The 21,671-nt window shown below is 40.0% G+C and overlaps 1 protein-coding gene across 1 annotated transcript; it reads right to left on the bottom strand.

The window, feature by feature from the left end:
- Positions 1–66: 66 nt before the first annotated feature.
- On the bottom strand, positions 67–21,551 carry LOC136434858 (uncharacterized). Its single transcript, XM_066427933.1, has 36 exons — positions 21,541–21,551; positions 21,160–21,270; positions 20,697–20,792; positions 20,350–20,503; positions 19,962–20,122; positions 19,468–19,633; positions 18,772–18,968; positions 18,454–18,549; positions 17,864–18,014; positions 17,414–17,604; positions 17,035–17,200; positions 16,441–16,631; positions 16,143–16,238; positions 15,716–15,872; positions 15,153–15,316; positions 14,619–14,784; positions 14,046–14,236; positions 13,539–13,634; positions 13,014–13,185; positions 12,184–12,332; positions 11,573–11,753; positions 11,063–11,244; positions 10,707–10,802; positions 10,101–10,266; positions 9,760–9,911; positions 9,314–9,479; positions 8,756–8,937; positions 8,390–8,485; positions 7,643–7,790; positions 6,865–7,025; positions 6,225–6,387; positions 5,442–5,552; positions 4,788–5,009; positions 2,509–2,595; positions 2,039–2,245; positions 67–1,418 (listed from the first exon to the last, which is right to left on the bottom strand). The coding sequence occupies exons 1-36, from the start codon at positions 21,549–21,551 to the stop codon at positions 1,239–1,241; spliced, it is 5,382 nt and encodes a 1,793-aa protein (XP_066284030.1). The 3' UTR covers positions 67–1,238.
- Positions 21,552–21,671: the final 120 nt, after the last annotated feature.

Consider the following 21,671-nt stretch of genomic DNA (forward strand, 5'->3'; position numbering starts at 1 on the left):
AGAGCCCTGGTCTTCTTGAGTTTAAACACGCAACCATTCAGACAAAAAAGGAACAACACGAGCGTATACTAGTCTAGAAAGCACACACGTTTATTTGGAGGTTACTAGTTCAGTATTGTGTATAGTATCGTCCAAACACGTCAAACGCCACACCACTGTATGGAAAGGAATTGCAACACACCCGACCCTACACAACAAAGGGATAAAGGTCAACCCAAAAATCGCTTAACACGATCTGGTCTACGCGGTAATTCAGTAAAGAATATGTAGCTATGGCTATCTCACATGTTACAGGGAGGAGTCAGAATACAAGCTTAAGCCAAACCTTGAACCGCTAAACTGAAGGCTGTTTGTTAACATTATTTCTACGAAGAAGGAAACAATGTGCCCGATGTCTGTTTTGTTTACCCATAAAAATGCGAAAATCAATAGAAACATAGATGTATAGATAATTGTTATCAGAGTTAAAACGTTTAAGATTTGGTAGTCCGTTGCCAAAGCCCTCAAGCACTATACATGTTGCTATAGTTCTATACTTGGTCCATAAAGGGCCAAAGAAGTTTAAAAGTCAAAAGACACTATTAAAATTTGAGTAGAAACTGTTCAAATGCAGCAAAATACACAGGTAACTAACTAGCGTGCAATCTTCAGAAAACGTATAAGTTGCAGAAGTGTGCTTGAAAAACCGGTGGAGGTATATGTGAATGCAAACTAATTTGCAAAGTGTATATATAATACTGTTGTAGCACGCAAGAAAATATGAGGAAGCGTCTATATAGGAAAGTGCTGCTTACATATTAAGTATTTAAACCAAAGAAATTAACTGGAAATATCACCGTACATGTTTACGTCAGAGACATAAGGCTCCATGATATGACTAAGTGCAAACAACTTTCTTTGACAGGCCCAAATCATGGTACTATATTCTAGTAACTCAATGCCCTTTGCTTTATTATACTATTTCACATTCGTCGTCGGCCATCATACGATTTTGATATAAATTTGCAGGCCGTGAAAGAACCAAGCGCCGACAATGATGATCTAACAGATATTCCGTCACAACTTGAAGACAGCTAGATATGTGCGACACATATGCGCGTTTAGCTCAAGAATGTCCTCCAAGACCGTTCGACGCATTTGGCTCATAGAGGTTCTTGCGCAGCTTAAATACTGCAGTGATGCTCCTACAATCACTTAGGTTTTGTGTAGCTTACTAGTGCTTGAGTAGACATACGTATCTAATAAACATCAGGTGTTGACAGGGAGCTCTCCATGGTGGATGAAGAGCTGGCGCTGCTCGGGTACGGAGACCACGACGCGGTCGACAGGCGGCCGTACACGGCGTCAGGGTCGCGGAAACGGTGCAGCTCTGCGCCCTTCTTACCGAACTGGTAACTCAGCTCGTCGTCCATGGAAGCCTGTCATGTAAAATGTATTTTGGAATGTCCCATTGTGCTTGGGAAGCATACAACATAAATAAAAGATAACCATTTGATCGTTTATAAGAATAAAACAGTTCAGTTTGGCTTGCATCATAATGCACCCGTAGTAAAACTGTACCCGTTACAATTATCGTGCAATTTGAAGCGTCAGAAGCGAATCAGATAGGTATTGTTACATCTTTATCACTTTCTTTGTCCTCGTTGTGAAGATTCATAATTTGGAATTAATTATCTTGATACTACTAGAGCTATCTATGTATTTCGGGCGTCTAGTGAATGAATTTAATCTTTCCCCGATTCGTTCCGATTGATAAATAATGTGGTCCTTTTTATAAAACGTGAGTTCCATTCAACGTTGGAAGGGAGGCCATATTTCCAAAATATTACATTAGTATGACCTATATATAATTTCACTTCTAAATTGCATATGGCCCATGATGTAAACGTATGATTAAGAAGATAACGAAACACGTAAAACTTACAAAAATACATTTCACAATGAATGGACTTACTGAAACTACTTTAGGCATTTGGTCACTCACCCGTCGATGCCTTAGTGGACAGAGTTTATGAAAGAAGTATAGGACTCTACTTACGCTGTAGATGTTGGTCTCAAATGACTCCACGGCTGGGGCAACGACGTTCCTGCGGATGGGAGTTGGCGGGCGGTCCGGTTTCCTCTTCAGGAAGAACATGAGCAGCGCCCCGAGACCCGCCAGGGCCGCCAGCGCGACCGGGATGCCCACCCCCATCCCGACTTTGTCCGTGGAGGACAGCCCGCCCGTAGCCGCCACGGGATCATACTGTGGTAAAATGGACTATCGTTTAGCCAGGATCTGTGGACCAATCACAATCCTCCATTCCTAATGTTTATACAAATGTAACGGAATAAAGCATGAGTTAGTTACGGAATAATGGGTTTTCAAAATTTTAACAATGTTTGTGTCAGTCTAAAATTTACTTTATGAAATATGCTTCACTCCCTCCGTGGTTTATTTGGTGATTACAAGTTAGTAGTTGTAGGGGCTTTGTCGCCGAAAAAATTTCTATGATCTACGAGACTTACCTCAGGAGAGTCGACGACCCCAGCTGGGATTACTGGACAACACCAACAAGCTCCCGATGGTGTCCCAGTACCAGTACCAGTCCCAGTCTGGCCATAGTTAGGGAAAGAGTTGTTGCAATATATCATATTCACAGGTCCTGAGACACAAAGTCTCCATAATCTTAAGCCAAGAGTGGGGAAAAAACTAAACCTTCTCCACAGGTGAACCTAATCATGTCGACAATATCCCTTGTCTGTGGTTATGTCTGTATCGATTGTCAACATTTGACCAAATTAACTACACTGCATTCAGTACATATCGGCCGATAGAATATAGTGTTTTCACTTGAGTCCATTTTCGCATTTTAATGAAAAAAATAGCTAAAGCATTCTTTACATTATAAATTAACTAAAGCAACCATTGTATTTCATCATGTACTTTGCAGCAAGGCTGGACCCTTGTAATAGCAATAGCTAGTCGGGCAGCCTTGGCTGCTGTACATTGTACACAGCCTAACAAATAAATAAATAAATGAACTAGAGTTCCACGAACACATTATCTTCGCCAAATAATCAAGGCTTATCATGGAGAGTGATTAATATTTACGTGCTCATCACCCCCTGCAAATTTGATCATGCACCATACCATTTGGAAGTTATGATGGGGCGAATGAGTCCAGTCTAGATATGATTAAAAATCATTTGGTGGTACAGGACTAGTATATGTGTAGAGTGTGCTGATATATGTTAAAACTGGTCATGAAAATATATTGAGTATGTTGATATTATATGGGCCACAAAGGTTCGATATTGCAGTGTTGTAAGTTGAAAGTGATGATGAAATAGTACAGTCAATATGTATGAATAGAATAAAGCTGGCTGGTTGTTGATGTGTTTTTAGGTGTTTTAGGTGTTTTTGTCAGGCTTTCTATTTTGTCCCTATTTCGTTATGTCGCCAACCGTGTTGAACAAAAATGTCTAAACTGAACGCGTTAAACCAGCAGGACCCACACCTCTGCTTGGAGATTAGTTTATTTATTTGACCTACATGTACGTTTATGCATGGCCATTTGTTTACATGACCTGACACTGTCCCATGTCCCATTGAAATGCAGTAGGCAAACAAACTTTCCTTACTAATTATGCAAATTAGCTCCTGATTTGCATAATTAGTCATTGATAATGTAAAGCACAATCTGAGCTCTCTACATACCAAACATCACGACGATCTGTCGACCCCTTCTCAAGTTATTCATGTCCGAATGTCAAAACAAAAACACCCACTGCAGTTCTTAACAAGCCGCTAGGGAGCCAAAATTTACAGAACTTACTTTCTGTGGCATGAACTATCTACCACACAAAAATCATGACCATAGCACTTTCAGAAAATATGCCCCTAAATTTTGAAGCTCCGCTGCAGTACCTAAGGTACCTGCTAGAAGGCCCATTATCGAACTTGACCTTCCTTTCTGTAAACCCTACCCATCCACTAAATATCATACGGATCCATCAACAGCTTCTCGAGTTATGCTGGCGACATACAAATACACATCCACACAAAGCCCGCTGCGGTACCAACGGAAAATACCAGGGCAACCATTTTTGAACTTGACCCCCGTTTCCACAACATCTACACACCTGCAAAAAATCATGAAGATCCATCAACGTTTCCGTCACTTTTTTTGCCTACATACAAACACACAAAAATGTAAAGTCTGCTGCAGTACTGTTGAAAAACGCAAGGTGAACCATTTTCAAACTTGACTTTCCTTTGCACAACCACTACACACCTACCAAAAATCATAAAGATTCATTGAAGCTTTCTTGAGTTATGCTCCTGACATACATTCAGACCCACCCAACAGATTTTTCAACCGAAAACATTATCTTCTCCGAGTACAAGTACTCGGCGAAGATAATTAAAAGAAAGAAATTCCGACTTTTTAAATGACCAAGTTTGAATGACATCAGCTCAAAGAATAGGATGTACCAGAAAGACACTTAAAAATACCGGTAAAACGCAAAAAAAACTGTGTAAGGTTGACCTACGGTCCATTTATTTGTACTTGTACAAAAGAAAACCAAAATATCGGTCAGCACCTGCCAGCTTCATTGATTTGTAAAAGTTCTAAGATATACAGCTACTCAGACTGCATCAAACCTTTACACTAATGATCGAAAGGAGCATGCTGCTCCATTAAATTGGTCTGCGAGTAACACAATATGAAAAGATGCATGGGCTGGAAAAGAGAAATTTTCTCACTGGTTGCCTTCACCGAAGATAAACATGGAACACATACCGATGGGCTGATTAATGGATTGCCTCCTGTGCCTACACTGACGGTTGTCGCAGTGTTTGCTGTTGCACCGTGCGAGGGGGTGGTTGTTGAACCGAGGGAGCTTGCTGCACCTTGACTGGTTGTTGCACTTGGGGTGGCTGTACTTAAAGCTTGAGGGGGGGTCGGCACACATATACTGTCAAAGGTCCCTCTGTAGATGACGTCACTGCTAACAGGCCAGCCCTGGGCATGGATTTCATCGAAACATGACTTGTGTTATTCTTAGTACTGACATGACAGTAACGATATTGCATCATACATTTTGTAAACTTGGTATCCGCAAATACGAATGGGTATGTAACTTCGTAAATGTATATATATATATATATATATATATATATATATATATATATATATATATATATATATATATATATATATATATATATATATATATATATATATATATATATATATATATATATATATATATATACATACATACATACATACATACATACATACATACATACATACATACATATATATATATATATATATATATATATATATATATATATATATATATATATATATATATATATATATATACCTTTTTCATATTATGCAATATTACTGTTTTATGTCATGCGCAACAATAAGGTTAGTACTCACGGTTTTCAGATTCAGTAGAATCCCGTTTTGGGCAGTCACGAGTTTCTCAACTTCCAATGCCAGGATGTCATTGCTGTCAAAATCCTTTGATATGGAGAACTCGATGTAGTCCTGTAAGTACATGTACACTGTCAACTTGTATCTATCTTATGGACGGAGGACGCCTCATACTTTTTGCAATTCGTAACTCAATGCTCACCGATTCACGTCTCCAATCTACATAGCATGAAATCACAAGCCATGCATTGCCCATTCTTTGACAAAGACTGGCGTTAGACTGTCAAAATGTGGGTACCATCTTCATATTGTGTTGGATATTGCAATTTAATACAACTACTTTTTTTTCTATAAGTGTTGAAATCAAAATGACCACCGAGAGATTACATAACTGCTGTTTTTTGAAGATTCTATCATTATTAATTATGAATTTATCTGGGGGTTCCGAAAATTAAGTACGGTAGGACGTTTTCTTTAGCGCCGGTGTGGCGTAATTGTTAGAGTGCTGGGATCAAAACGAGAAGGTTCTGCGCTCGATACTCACCATGCCCCGACATTGTGCCCTTGTGAAAGTCACTTTACACCATATCCCAACCCTGACGGTGGAGTGACACCCACCGAGCCTATTTAGCTAATCCGTGTGTCAAAAACACACATGGATTTGCTGCGTCAATGTGTCACAGGCAAAATTGCCACTAAGAGACGTTATCTTTTCTTAGTACCTTTCCATTCAATTATGCATTGCAATAACATTGTCTCTTAACAACACATGACCACACCACCAACCTGCCCTCTTTGCAGTACCCTGCTTGATGTCACGTAATGTGAGGACACTCCAGCATTCGTCAGCGCAGTCTTAAGTGCGGGGTGAAGCACGCTTTCTGACACGGAATGTTGACCGACCAGGTTCGCAAAGTTGACACCGTTGAAGACCATTGTCACTACCATACTGTTAGAAGCATATAAAAGTGAGTATAATTTGCATTTCAAACAATCATGCATATGTAACTTTGAGGTGTTTGAACATTATGATTGAAAGGTAAACATTTTCTGCCAAGTTTACTCTAAGTTCCTGTAGCTTACCCTTTCCCTCGACACACAGTTATCTTGCTTCAGAATTATTCCGAGAGATGTGGTCGTTAGAGTTGAGAGTGAACTGACGCCATATAAACCCAGGTGTGTCCCGTAGGCTTTCCACATCATTTACCTAACACGTTACATGTAGTGATATACAAGCATTGTAATGTAGCACCTCGTCCGTTTATACTAGGTTTCTTATTTGTCGCGTTGCAGCATCGTGTTGCTTGACTTATCAATGCAGAAAGCACCTAAAAGTATAGAGAACAACATCGTACTAGATCCGCTCCTCATTATATTTGCAAAGTTAGAATAGCTTGGCATCAGTTTTTCTATGTTATCTGCTTACTCAGTGAAGTCCTCAGGGTTGCGAGTTCTGAAAAGGTCTGGATTTATAACATCCCCCACTGTAAAGTTAGCCGCCAGTTCGAAGGCGTCCCGAATTTTGCTCTCGTAGTCCGGAAGGAAGCGGTCCTGCATGGTGGCCTGAAGCTCGAAGTAGATCCCGGACTGGAGAAATGGATGACGAAGAGTGATAGCAAAATGAACATGCTCATCTGGTATATCATGAATTTTAGTCCTATTTATACCAGCTCTAAGTTGTTTCTTGTATAACGTTTAATCTATCTGTATTAATCTGAAAAGATGGAAGGATGCCTACTATCAATTAGAACAAAGCAAAATCATCATGCCATTGAGAATGAGTCACCTCGCTGTTCCGAACGGTGTTGAGAAATGCTCTAAAGTCGAAGCTGAAAGCCATCCGTTTTTGGACTAGATGTGTTCACTGTACAGTTTTCACTTTATCCAAAGTCAATCGTCTATTTTAAACCATTTTGAGGTGCATTTTACGCATATACTGCCATTTCAGCCTGTTTTCAAATTCTGAAAACTCTATGACACCAAATTTGAACACCACAGAAAGTATCAAAATGTAAAAAAATGGAAGGGGCTTCACCATCTGACCTCACCCACAGTCCCCGGCGGCGTCGGAACTATCTATTATTGCCAACATCTCGACTAGTACATACGATTATATGTGTATGTTCCTACTATCATCCACTTTAGACCATCACTGGTTAACCGAATAATCATTTTCTTCAGTACCCTACATCTAAGACACTTACATCATTAATGGCGACGTTTCTGATGAACTTGGTTGTTGAGTTCATAATGTCTGCTACCTCTTGGCGGAACTGATCCACTAGCTGTTGTCTCTGGGCGGGGCTCAGGTCACGTGTCTGCTCACAGGGGATGAAGGCGAAGTGGCTCACCCTAGGTCACAAAACAAAAAAAAAGCTGTGTAATCTCATATTGCCTATGAGTGAAAGGATCTTTAAAAATTCGATAAAATTCCGTAAACACATTCCAAGTTGTGCTGTGACTCTGGGGCCATACATAAAATGTGGCGAAAAGAAAATGACCTCTAACAAGGCCCCAAATACCAGGTTATGCAACCATGTCATGTTCGGCCGGACGTATTTATAGGCACATATAGCATGGCACGCTTATCGACCTTTATATAGAAAAACAAACTGCACGCATTGATCGATGTTCTCCAAATATTCCATTTTCTGTCAATAACCAAATGAACACTGTACATACCAGTTGTATGGCCACCTTTTATCAATCGTTATTACTCATTAATATCAACAATGACCGAATGTTTTTCATTATCTCGAGATTTGATATTTTCTAATTGTTTAAATACTGCAAAGACTTGTATTTTTTAGATAATTTGATATTGACGAAAGTTATGAATGGTGTTGACATGAATATTCAACAATAATACTGATGATAAGGAACAAGCTTTATAATGCACTGAGGCATTCCAAGATATTAGTCATTCGACATACAATATCAAGGCTACATACCATTCTACCAGATAGCAGTCGTCTCCACATCCGGGACCTTCATTCAGTGTGCACCAGCCGCAGCTAGGTACAGCGACGCACTCGTCTTGGGAAGGACTGTTAAAACATTATAAGAGAAAAAAAAAAGTTATATGTAAATTAATTTGATGTTCATGCTTTGACTTCACCGTATTGTCCAGAAAACTGTTTTTTGATAACGGCGTCTAAAGTGTAATCGGCATTTGTGCTATGAAAATCTTGTTAACAGTAGCATATGGATGTACAGTCGTGCTATCCCCTTATGGAGTATATCACTTACACTAGGCGCCCAAGTAACAGTAGCATGCAACATTCTACATAAATTTGAACAAAGAAAACGAAACTCACATTGTCGAACAGTTGTACTGACAAATGCTGTAGAATCCTAGCTCGTAGGAAATGTCCAAAGGCATAACAGGCGTCCCTGAAATCTCAACGTTAACCATGCTGCGTGCGAAGGCTCCTGCGATGACAGCCATGTCAGTGTCTTTGCGGGCTGGGTCCTTGTTAATGGTGAACGGTATGACATGCTGCAGAGAAGAAATAAGAAGAATACTGGCATTCCATTTACGATCTAATAAGGGTGTTTCTTACTCCCGTTCCGTTACCTTAAAAAAGGCATGTAGTGCTTTTTTAATCAACCATTTCAACACAAACCCAAACTAATAGATCGCCCTTTAGTTTTTGGATCAGAAATAGATTAAGTAAAAGTAAAACCACCAGTTGTAAGGCCAGTATCCGTCCTAATGACTGCATCCTATTTTCACACTGCGCTTCCATTAGATTATGGAGCATTGCTGTGGCTACATTCACTATCGCCTATGACATTCGGGTTTGACATAATAGATAAAGACCATCGAATATACATTGATAGAGTCATCTGATAACATGGGATCTCGGGTTTACCTCCTCTGCCCAGATATTTGCGACTGTTGACGCAAGCTCTGGAGGAAGGTTGCTGTTGCTCGCCATGGTCCGCACAGCATCTTCCAGAGTCCGTCTCTGGTCAGGAGACCTGGATAGTTCCTCCGTAAAGTTGTAGGTAGGAGCGAACCGGAGGAAGAACTTGATACTGTAAGAGACATACAGATGTTAGTTTGCCTAAATTAAAAACAAACAAAACATAGCGACAATTTCCTGTATATAATTAAATAGATGACCAGTTTGACTACAGAATATGTAAAATGTGTTTCAAAGGCTCCAGTTCGTATTTTCGTTAGTTTAATCAGCACAGTAAATTTCGCGAACTATACACTCAGCTACACTAGAAGTGGGTAGGAAATTATGCCAACAACGGTAGAAATCAGTACAGTTGTAGATCATAAAGTGTATATACGATAAACATGGCTTACTCTGTGTAGTCCGTAGGTTCCCAAACTGGATATTCGTTGCCCATATATCTGATGGTGACGTCAGACCAGTTGGAGATGTTCCTGAGAAAGCTGATGACGTCAGGGGTGATCCTTTGCAGCATGCTGCTCTTCAAGGAGAACGAGACGGTACGCTGTAGTAGAGACATCAACAGTGGAATCAAGTAAGTGTTTACTTTATTAGGGTATATTGGGTTCCGCGTTGAGCGATTGGGTGCGTACATCGACGTATACAATTCATCATTCTAACTTGTAAGTATTACCTTTATGCATCTAATGGTAAAATTCTTTTAGGTCCTTTGGTAAGCCTGGCGAAGACTCACATTTGTGATGGTGATGTTAACGATGTTCTTGGTGGTGTTGAAGCCGCCAAATTTAGCTCTCAGAAGCTGGAGAACTTCATCCCGGAAACTGTCCTTTATTTGCTGTTCTGTCTGATCGTCGATAACCTCAGGTAGGCAGGGGAAAAACACGCTCAACTCCTCTTTCCTGGATGTGAAGAGATGTATTACACATATGCCATTGCTTACATTGTACGTATACATTTAATCTGGTTATCTTTCTGGTAACTATAGGTTACTAGTAATATAGGCATACAGTTGAGATGTTTGAAATTTTCATCGATATCTTAGTGATATTGCTATCATTTTTGCGAATGTAGCATTCACCCTTGCCTGGGTGAATTAAGATTACTACCGGGTCTCCTACTGCCCTGAAAAAGTGTATGTAGCAGCCCCGGTGGTAAACGGCTGGCATCATGACTACACACACCCACACACAAAATTGTACTTCTCTTTGAATAAGGGTAATGATAATTAAGGCAAACCTTTAACATGATAACTGTTTAATGATTTACATTAAGTACTCAATTATATAAAGCTTAAAATATTTCTCTTTTGTAAGTGTATGGTCTTAGAAAGCTCACTTACGTTTCCTCTTGCAGCAAACAGTCGGCATCGCAGTGTGGCGCACCTTCAAACACACACCATTCGCAGATGGTGTGTTGATAGCAGGCCAGCTCATCTCTTAGATTCGGGAAGAAAGACACAGTCGGTATTTCAAAATTGAATACAAGAAACATGAAACACAAAAAGCCATTCTAGCAACCCTGAAAAAAGCAAGCAAGGGCACTAACCACAGTTAGAAAGCGAAAAAATTGAGCCAGCGGTTAGAATATACCCAGGCCGAGAAAAAGCTACATAGAGGACAGACAAATACGGCGGTGGGCTTAAGCTAAGGATAAAAAGACAAGTGTCATTGAAACGGCTTCCATTGGCCGGCTTACCTCGGTGCACAGTCAGGGGGACAGAAGTCACAACTTTCAGTACTCTTGTATTCCACTGCTTTTACTTGAAAACTTCCCACGTGGATGATGAAGTTCCCGGTGTTGTTCGCGAGCTTCATGGCCTCTGCTCCTATTGCATGTACCTGGTCAAGTGGGACGCTGATGCTGAAGGTGCAGTAGTTCTGCCAAGACAATTACATTAAAACGTAAAGTTACGTATACTCCATGTACGTTGCTCTATTTTACCGACGAAATATACGGGACCAACCGGCTGGAAATGATTTCTCGTATACCATCTACGTCATATCTAATTTCAATAACGTAATGAACTTTTTAAAAGTTAAAAGTAGAATAAAAAACAAACAGCAGTCTTGTTTTAGCAAAACGTTCGAAACGAGTCTACAAATATTCTTTTGGTATCTAAAAATAAAGCATTGTTTACAATCCGTAAATCATTTTACAATTATGTCACTCCGGTTCGTAGCATTATTGCATCAATATGGTACATACACTCTGTATCCATATGTTGTCCAAGATTAAGGAGGCGACAGACGTAGGCCCGAGCGTTGTGTGGACAAAATCGATGATGTCCTGCTCCAAGACGTCACGAATAGTAAAGTTCGAATCCAGAATGTCGTCGAAATTTATATCCATATTGTTCTGGTCTTCAAAGCTGATCTCAAACTTGACACTGTAACAAAGTCGTGTATAATGTTTTTAAAGATCAGTCGGTTCAATTAGACATTACAATTTATAACTGTTGGTCATCTTACGTTATTTTGCAGACGAGAACAGCATTGTGCTAAACACAGTATATATCATGAGCTAGAATACCGTTTCCATCGAATAACCTCTCAGATGGTAGGACATCGTTAACCGAATCTAGGTTCTCATTTTTCCAACTTTCGAAATGAAAGGGACCTGTTTGTAATGTATTGGGAATTTAAACTCTAGATTATGAGTCAAACACCCAAACCTTAAATCCGTTGATTTGATCTTTTCTAATTAAAAGTGACAGTTCTTTAAGCATATTTGTCTTAAATTTCCTATTATCAAAGGCAAACAACTACAGAGAAATATAAAATTTAGCTTAAAGGTTCAGGAACTAGCCAAACGCTTACGTGTTGTTGAACTCGTCGTCAGGATTGGCGGATCTGAAGTCATTGAAAGTGAATTGCTGGTCCCATGATAGGATATCCTGAATGGCGCTATGCAGGCCGGTCAGGTTCTGGTATTCCATCGTCCTCTGGATCCTAAAGTCGATGGTGTCCTGGAATCAGGATTGAACGCGGTTTTAAAAGATCGTGATAAACAAGATTTAATGATGGTAAAATGAGGATTGTTAACGTGAATGGCGTTTATGAATTTTATTAAATTACCATTTTTCGGTAAATACAGAAAGTTGAACATTCCACAAAACAAGAATAGGCACTTATGGGTTTTTGTCAAAGATTGCTGAATTAGTTTTCTTCAAGTCATTTTTTCCTGTTTTGAAAAGTCTAAATCAAGTTTTCTTCAAAATATTTTCCCTGTTTTGAAAAGTCCCCTTTAGAACAGAAAAAGTTTGACCTTCCAACTGCAAAAGCTTTTATCCAACTTTCGAGGATAGTATTTTATGAAGTATTTTGAGTTGCACAATTCATAAAATAGCAATTGCAAACCTCGATAGCGAAACAATAATGTATTCTTCCTAAACATCTGCATGGCCCATGTCTTTCTTATAGGGGCCAAGATTATTTTGCATTATAAGGAGTTCCTTATCTAGCCTTAGACGTGGTTATGTGCACTCCGGGTTATAATGGCAATGACGTTAAGTTCAAAATGTGGCCGGTACAATGGCCTAGTTGGTCGATTTTTTACCTTAGAATCGGAGATGAGCATCGCCCCTATACACCAAAGGATATAACCTAACATACTTAATAAGGTTTGACAAAATTAGATGGAAACTTACTCTTCCAACTTGGACGGCGTGAATGACTTTATCAGGTATAAGGAAGCCCCTACTTTGGAGAGCGGCGCGCAAAGCACGCAGGAAACTGTCAGCATAATCCTGTTGCATCTGGGTTGTACCGTTTAGATGGACAGGAACGAACAGGCATGGGAAGTACGCTGACATGTTAATGCTGCAAGAAAAAGGAAAAACATGTTTGGGTAAGGAATTAACAGTGAAAATTGTAGCTTTCTTCTCTCTCTCTCTCTCTCTCTCTCTCTCTTTCTTACATAACACACACACGCACACACACACACACACTCACTTTCCTTTCTGTCTTTCTCACTTATAGTATGCAGAAGATTTATTGATACAACAAGAAGATTTTTTCTGGTTTATATTTTATCCAATAATAGACAAATTACTAGACGGTTTACGATGCGACATCTGTGGTTAAGGGATTTTCTCAACATATCAGAACACTCCACGACTTGTAAACGGACAAGCAGAAAATAAACATGTCAATGGTGACAGCCTATCACTTACTGTTCCACCAAGTAGGCGTCATCCAGGCACGTGATTGGGTTGTCATAGTCTGCCCAATCACATCCAGGGATCAGGGTACAGGAGTCACGATCAGTACTAGTAGGATCAAATGAGTAATCGATGTTTTGAAGCTGACATCACAAGAAGTCAATGTCAGACGCAGTGGTCAACAATATGAATATTTTTATCGTGCTTTTTACAAGACTGAGTTTTCAACGCAGCTAGAGAAACTCCAATCATTCCTTGACAAAGCCCGGTGTTGTACAATTGAGGAAAGTCCCATTGTGTTGGATTTCAACTTGAGCTTTTCAGACTCATAGAATACATGTAGGCTCAGATCAAGGTAAACCCAGTAGACATGTACTAACAATAAAATATTCGGTGTCAATCTAGACATTGAGCTGCACTGTGTTTACTGTTATTTGTTTTACATTTGAGCATTAAAGAAATTTTGTACGATACCATTTTAAGAGATGGAACATTGCGAATTATTTGTGCGATTCTTACCCGTCCTGACACTGTTGTGGACACAAAATGTCAAACGACCCGTTGACGACCATGCCCACAGGCCGCCATGTAGCGCCGTCGATGTTGAAGATGACGTTGTTTGCGGCGATCAGTTTACCCAACTGGCCTGTTTCATCGAGGAGACTAATGAGGTCGTCAGCAGTCTTACTTATTGTAAAGGGAATGACGTTCTGTACAAGAATGATATTAAAAAAAAAAAGCTCTATTTTAGATAACAGCATTATGTAACCTTGTTTGGTTCAAAGTTGTATATTGTTTTCCGAACGTATGACTTTAAAAAAGACCATCAAAGCGCTGCAGACTACATACAAAATAGCCATAACTGTTCATATTGCGTCAAACCTGACAGCAAAAGGTTTTCTTATTAGCAGACGAAAGAGTTCATGCATTATTACATCTTCCCCCACTTAATAAGTAACATTGCCTAGTGCGCAAGCAGATCAACATGTGCATTTCACGATAAATCATCTGTAAACACAAAATGTATGAAAAAGCATGAGTCAAACCAGTGGTTGATATGATATCAACTTTCACAGTCAAATCAAACCTCACCCTTTCCATCCAGATGTCTCCAAGTGTTGCGAGAACGGCTGGTTGGACCCCCGCGGTGATAAGGTTGTTCCTTATTTGGGCGCGGATCGTGTCTCGCAGCATCAGGTCGTTACCCAGCAACGGGTCCAAATTCAGCGTCGAGTCAAATACAAGCTGAACACGCAAGCTGGAAGAAGATGTCAGCAACATAAGGTCGAATGCTAAACATTTGCATTGCTTTCGTTTCCTTAACCTACTAAATTACAGCTGAGTCGATTGACTACGGCTGTTTCCCGTCTTTACTCTACCGATTTGAATGGGAAAATCAATGCAGAAGGAACTGCTTCGTGGCATTAGTAGACACATCCATGCTGCACTGGAAGTACCTCAGGAATTGAGTGAGTTTATAAAATGAACTGAAGATCAACAATAGCTAAACAATGTAACAGTAATCAGCTCTACGCACCAATAAGTGAATCAATCTCGACTACTATGGTATATGCATTATGATATGGACTACGATCATATCTCTATCAACAAAAGAAATCTTCTTACTTTGTGTAGTCCTCTAGACCACGTGACCTGTAGCTGTTTGGATTGGCTGCGGTGCCTATACGGAAGTCACGTGCCCACTCCAACTCCTGCCGGATAGTGGTGTAGTACTGCTGTAGGGAGGCGTGCTGCATGGTGCCTTGCAGCACGAAGGTTATGGTGTCGTCCTGGGTTTGAAAAGAGGAAATCAGTTGCTTTTCATTACAGCATGACTGACATATACAACATATTGCTATATATATATATATATATATATATATATATATATATATATATATATATATACATATATATACTCACATCTATTCATATAAATTTAAGTGTAGGTTACTTCATTTGTATCCACTTGACTATGTACTGATGTAGTAGATCTTACGAAAGTCGTTGCACTTTTGTTTTGTCAATAAAGATTTCTGACATATCAAGTACGTGCTGTCTATAGTGTATTTCAAACAATATACGATAGTCTTACAATATATTTGACGATTCTAACAACGGCTATGTACATGTACGTGTAGTCATCTTGAGTATCTGATAGAAAACAAAACGTTTCAAAAATGGCTCACATCGACGATTTGGAAGGAGTTGATATCGATGGCTTTCTGAGGGACACCGGGCAACATGAGGTGCAGTTTGCTCTTGAAGTCGGTGAACAGTTCTCCCTGTTGTGTTACAGACAGGGACCCAAAGTTCGCACATGGGAACAAGGTCTCTATCTCTATCCTGCAGGACGAAATGTCACATAACAATCTTTTTATATTCTCTGAGAGTGCAAGATCTATTCTTCGATCACATTTTTTAGAAACATGTACAGTGTACCAGAAATTACATTAAGCACCTTGAAAATAAATGTTGATATTAGTCAACATATCATCACAAAGAAAATAAAATCATCATGTAAGGTATGTAAAGAACTGACTAGAGATAGAAACATATGAGGTTTTGTAGTCAACGATCTCATAACAGTTTAGTTAACTCATATATGTCTCCTACCTGTCAGCCAGAAGACTGTTGTCCGAACAGATCTGTGGCGTATCAAAATCTCCCCAGTCACATCCCGGGATTTGCACACAGTCGGCCTCATCAGTTCTGATGGAAAGAAAGAAAGACAATACCATCACTTGAATTCTTATCAATCAACATTTATTTTCAATGTTACCCTACTTGATGTCTAAATGCCAAACATTACGGTAGATTTAAAATGAACATAATTGGTATTGGGTAATTGACTGTTATGGGGAAAAGTATCCCAGAGGTAACAGACGTGTACAACCGCCACTAGCTCACCCACCCGTCAGTACACGGTCTCGGGCAGATAGTCTCGAATGAGCCTTCCGTGTCCATGGACTTGGCGGTGTAGGTCTGTCCGTCCACCGTGACCTGGACTCGCCCCGCGACGACTTCCGGCTCCAGCTTATCGGCCTCCTGCTGCAGACTGACGGGGCTGTCTGCGGCCTTGTGGATGATCAGCGGTATGATGTCCTGTGCAAAACAACATTTTATATGGAGTGGTTTATAGGCTACTACGACTTCTAATACTGAACATGACATGAGATCGACATATGTGTGTACCTAATTTCTTTCTCTAATCACTATGATTTTGTATGTATTTTGTGTATTTGAAATTCCTTGAAAATCAAATTCTAGCAGGACTTAGATGACTATCTAATAACATCATTAGATAGATATATAAACTGACCTTACTTTTGTTGTTCAAGGCGCGTGTATAACATCAGCTACTAAGTGTCAAATAATCACCTATGTAAACGTATCTGACACATATTGCTTGGTCATGACAATGATCCTCGAAGAATACTTTGTATTACACGAGAGTAACAGTTAGCGTGTCAATGGTTGGTTACAACTATAGTTATACTCTACTCACTTCCTCCAGCCACATGTCACTGACTGTACTCGCCACTTCTGTAGTGAATGTACTGGTGGCGAGGGCAGTGATCCGGGACGTGATGACGTCACGAGCTGTCAAAGGAGATGCCTGAAGGACCGCATCAAAGTCTGTCCCGGAAGGAAACTTGAGAACAATCCGTAAGCTGAAGAGATAATATCAACAATGAGTGCGGATCACATAGTTTGATATGATAAATACAGGATTCTGTTTTTCAGCAACTGATGGTGGATTTTCCAGTAGCAATTTAGGCGATGATAGATAAGACAGGTAGTTGACATATGCATCACGTTACATGTACGTATAAAGATAAAAGATTGCAATCGGGTGACTGTCAGTACAACTTGATTCTACGTACTCTGTGTAGTCCATCGCGTTTTGTCCACTCCCGTGGGCCAGGAACATGCTCGGGTTGTTGTTTGGCCCCACCGTAAACCGGTTTATTCTGTTGAAGGCGTCTTTAAGTAGGTTGTACGTATCGGTGAGGTAGGGGTCTGACATGGTGGCTTGCAGAATGAAGCTGATCTGACTGCCGATGAAGTTTGGATCCTGATGTAGAAAATGTGTTGAATCATCAATAGCGTCGCAAACTGTTCAAAATTGACGAACGCGTAACTATTTCAATGGTAATGACAAATCTCTTGAACCAGTCATAATAAAGTGCGTCTTTAACGTCTATTTTCTTTCAGTGATGGCTTTAGGCGGCATTGGTGTAGAATATCTTAGTGTTATCATTTTAGTTACTTGAAATCCTTTAATTGTGGTCGTCTTCCAAATAAGAGTTGAAACAAAACGCAAATTCATCTACCTTCTGGATCTGTACGCTGTGAATGGCCTTGTCAGAAATTCCTGGAACCAGAGACAGCACCTTGACTTTGAAGTTTTCTATGACTTGATCTTGTTGCCACTGGGGTAGAACCGTGAGGTCATCACACGGGAAGTACGCCGTCAGCGGAACACTGTGGTGCACGTCAAAGAAAAAGTTCGCCGTTAGTGGAGGACTACATATACACATTGCAATGATACAAACACATTTTATGCCCAACGCAGAGTCTTATATGTGGTGCTGGTCAGCTAAGACCCATGCCAAATTATATCGACACACGACATGGAAAAACCTGTTTCCTAGCTGTTCGACAAACAGATTAACGTCATATTTTTCACCTATGTCCGCCAAAATTCTGCTTTACAGCACTCTAACAACTAAAGTACTAAAAAAACGACTGGACGCCTGGCACGAGTAAGAACACGCAACAGCTTAATATATACTTGACAAAAATAGTCGGGGACAGATTGGTCCAATAGTACAAGTCGAACCCTAACCAGCGATGGATTCTGAATGACTTTTGATGCCATTTTGTTTATGTCATTTCGCCTATGACAACATTGTGTTCCTACCTTTCCACCAGGTAGCTGTTGCTGGAGCAGACGATGGGAGGTATGAAGTCTTCCCAATTGCAAGACGGAATGTCGTCACAGTCATCCTTGGATAGCCTGCGATGAAAAAGTGAGAAAAAACACTATAAGGATAATATAAATTTATAACGGGGATATATAAGAGATATATGAGGTATATTTCAGGACATCAATTGAAGCTAGATATGTTGTGGAGGATTGAAAAAGTCGACCAAAAGTTCCTTCTATGATATCGAAGCACTAAAAACTCGACTAAAAGCTCCTACTGTGTGATATCGAAGCACTAATACTGAATCTCACCCAACGTCACAGCTCTGAGGACACAGTTGATAGAAAGATCCTTCCACACCGATGTGATCAGGAGGATAGTCTGTACCCTTCACGGTGATTATAGTCTGGGGATCTGCATTCTTGACCTTTTCTTCTAGCTTCTTAAACTCGTCCATCAGCAGAACTGGGCTGTCGGCAGGTTTGTCTATTGTTAATGGGATGTAGTTCTGTGGAATACAACAAAGGGATTAAGAATAATTCATTGAGGCATTACTAAAATGTGAGCCATAGGGATTTAGATTTAAGATTGACAGCTTTTTTCTCACAAAACTGGCCGGTGGCAATCACAGAAAGTATTATCACATAATGAACACTGATCTATCCCTCCGAACCTCAAAGGTGATTTTGATATGTAACTTTGCTACATCTAGTAGAATTTTGTCGATTTAGTTGTATAAGATTGTTGTTATGTGCGTGTGATCATGTACTGGTGTGCACACTAGTCTAGCAGAAAGTTAAAGAAGTTAAATATACGGTATATAGAGCTAAAACTGTTAACGAAAGATTTCAACCACATATTTTGATTTTTGAAGTTAGCAAAGCTGTTATGATAAGAAAACGCTTATACCTCAAATGATTTATCAACCTGATGAAGCTCATTCGTGGTATTGCCGATTCTGTAGTTATGATGAATCCATTACTTTTGCTTATGAAAACAAGACATACCTGTTCCATCCAAATATTGTCTAGGGTCACGGATACTTCTGGCGAGAGCGTGTTGTTCACAAGTTCCGTGATCTGATCAACGATTATCCTCCTCGTATCAGATGTCGGGTCGTTGGACAGCATTGTTGTGAAGTCTACGTTGTTGAAGAACAGTGTGATCTTCAGGCTGAAGATAAGATGAAAAGATATTGACTGACTGTATACAGTACTGATTGTTGACATTTTTGTGCAATTTAGATTCAGAAGTAGCTATAGATGATGCCAAATAAAGGCATCATGACATTTGTTAGCCCTTTATTAGGTACATTCTTCAATACAAGCAGGCTCAATAGATAGCTTTGAAATCATTATATTTATCTATAAAACTGAATGAAACTTCATTTATGCTCAATGCAAAGACGAGTTTATCGCCCACAGTCTTCATTCGTCCTCACAGGGTATATTGAACAATATCCAATAACAGTTAAATACAAATATTTCTAAAGCAATCTTACTCCGTGTAGTCCTCGGGATCTGCTGATCTGAACATGGCGGGATCCCGGTGTGGTCCGACTGTGAAGTTCTGTCTCCAGCTCGTCTGCTGCCGCAGCAGGTCGATGGATTCATGAGGAGGAGGACTGTTCATCTCACCTTGTAGCATGAACTCTACGGTGTTCTGTCGTTAAAGGAAAAAATATATAATTTTCTTTTCAAAAGCAAACATTTCCCATTCATGTTTGCCTTCCGTTTTACCAGAAAAGGGGCCTAGGCTGGCTTAGCAATACAGCAATTTATGTCATAAGTAATGTTTGCATTGATACCACTTCAACGAGTCTGCTGCTTAGAGATCAACAACAATAAAATAGAATATCAGCATCATGAGGCATTCGTCTTATATCTCACCACTGTCACATTTTCCGGGAAGTTGATGGCCTCTTGAGTGACGTTGGGAAGCAGCTGGACGACCCTCAAGTACAAATTCTCCTTCAGCTCTTCCTGTTCGTCACGTGACAGCTCTGTAAGGTTCACGCAGGGGAAGAACACGGAAACCGGAAACCTGGAAAAAGACTAGTCAGTGAGAAGGCTGAAGGAGTATATACATTTTTCCAACAATTCGGTTGATACTTCTACATTACCAGGAGCAAAGGACACCATAAGTTGTAAGATGGTTCTTACATACTTGTTAGTTGGTGTTGTAAATTCTTCATTGATGAAATAAAGTTAAGAAAAAAACTTATATTGAAGCTTACTTTTCCCTGGTTAAACAGATCTCCGTACAGATAGGGAAGTCTAACTCTTCACACCAGACACAGTGCGGGAGAGCCTCACAGGTGACGTTGTCTGATCTATAAGAAATAAGATACGAGCATTTAGTATCATAATGGAATAGGATGGTAAAGATTGTGCCTAACACATATGTAAGCTGACTAAAAAATGTACCCATTGTCATATATACCACACATCAATATTTTTGCAGTTCCTGCATTGCATTGTACCTATTGTGAAGAAGCCTATTGTGAAGAAGCCCATGGAAGGATAGGCAACATATCAAAGATGAGCAACGCCCAATATATAGTCCTGTATGTCTCGAGAGAGGGATGTTTTAGCCTGACATTTCATCTCCTGTCAGTTTCATGTTGTGCATCGGACCTTTAAAATATACGCAACTGTCTTTTTCAATGAAATTATTTCCTTTAAAAGAAAGGGACTTACTGTGCGCTGCATTTCTCCTCACACTCATCCACCTCCGGCTCAGGTGGGTAGGGTGGTCCTGGTCCCCTGGCAGTAAGGTCCTCAGGAGGGGCTAAAGGTAGGGGCTTATTACTGAAGTATTAACATTCGCTTTGTGGGTTAAAAAAAAGCTGATAGAAAGCAAGGCTGCCAAAGCAAAGAGTTGCTAACCTAGGTGAGAGCAAGCAGACGAAGATGCCGAACTACAAGCGGGAGGAGCAGACTCTACGGCAGGGCAAGACGGAAGCAGTAGAAAGTTACATACTACAGGCTGGCTGCTGTCTACTTCTACCTGCAACAAACTTGGTGCAGTTTAGAAAGCGTAAAAGTGGCTGCTGCAGATAGTAATAGGATAATGCATACAAGAAAACCATTAGCATGAATACGAATTTTCAAATTATGTCGAAGGGCGTCTATTACTAGCATCACAATCAACGTTGAAATGCCTTTTTAGGTTGCTAATAGTTAAAAGAATATAAAAGCTTTCATCCAAA

This window comes from Branchiostoma lanceolatum, chromosome 5 (assembly GCF_035083965.1).
Source record: "Branchiostoma lanceolatum isolate klBraLanc5 chromosome 5, klBraLanc5.hap2, whole genome shotgun sequence".
Lineage (NCBI taxonomy): Eukaryota > Metazoa > Chordata > Leptocardii > Amphioxiformes > Branchiostomatidae > Branchiostoma > Branchiostoma lanceolatum.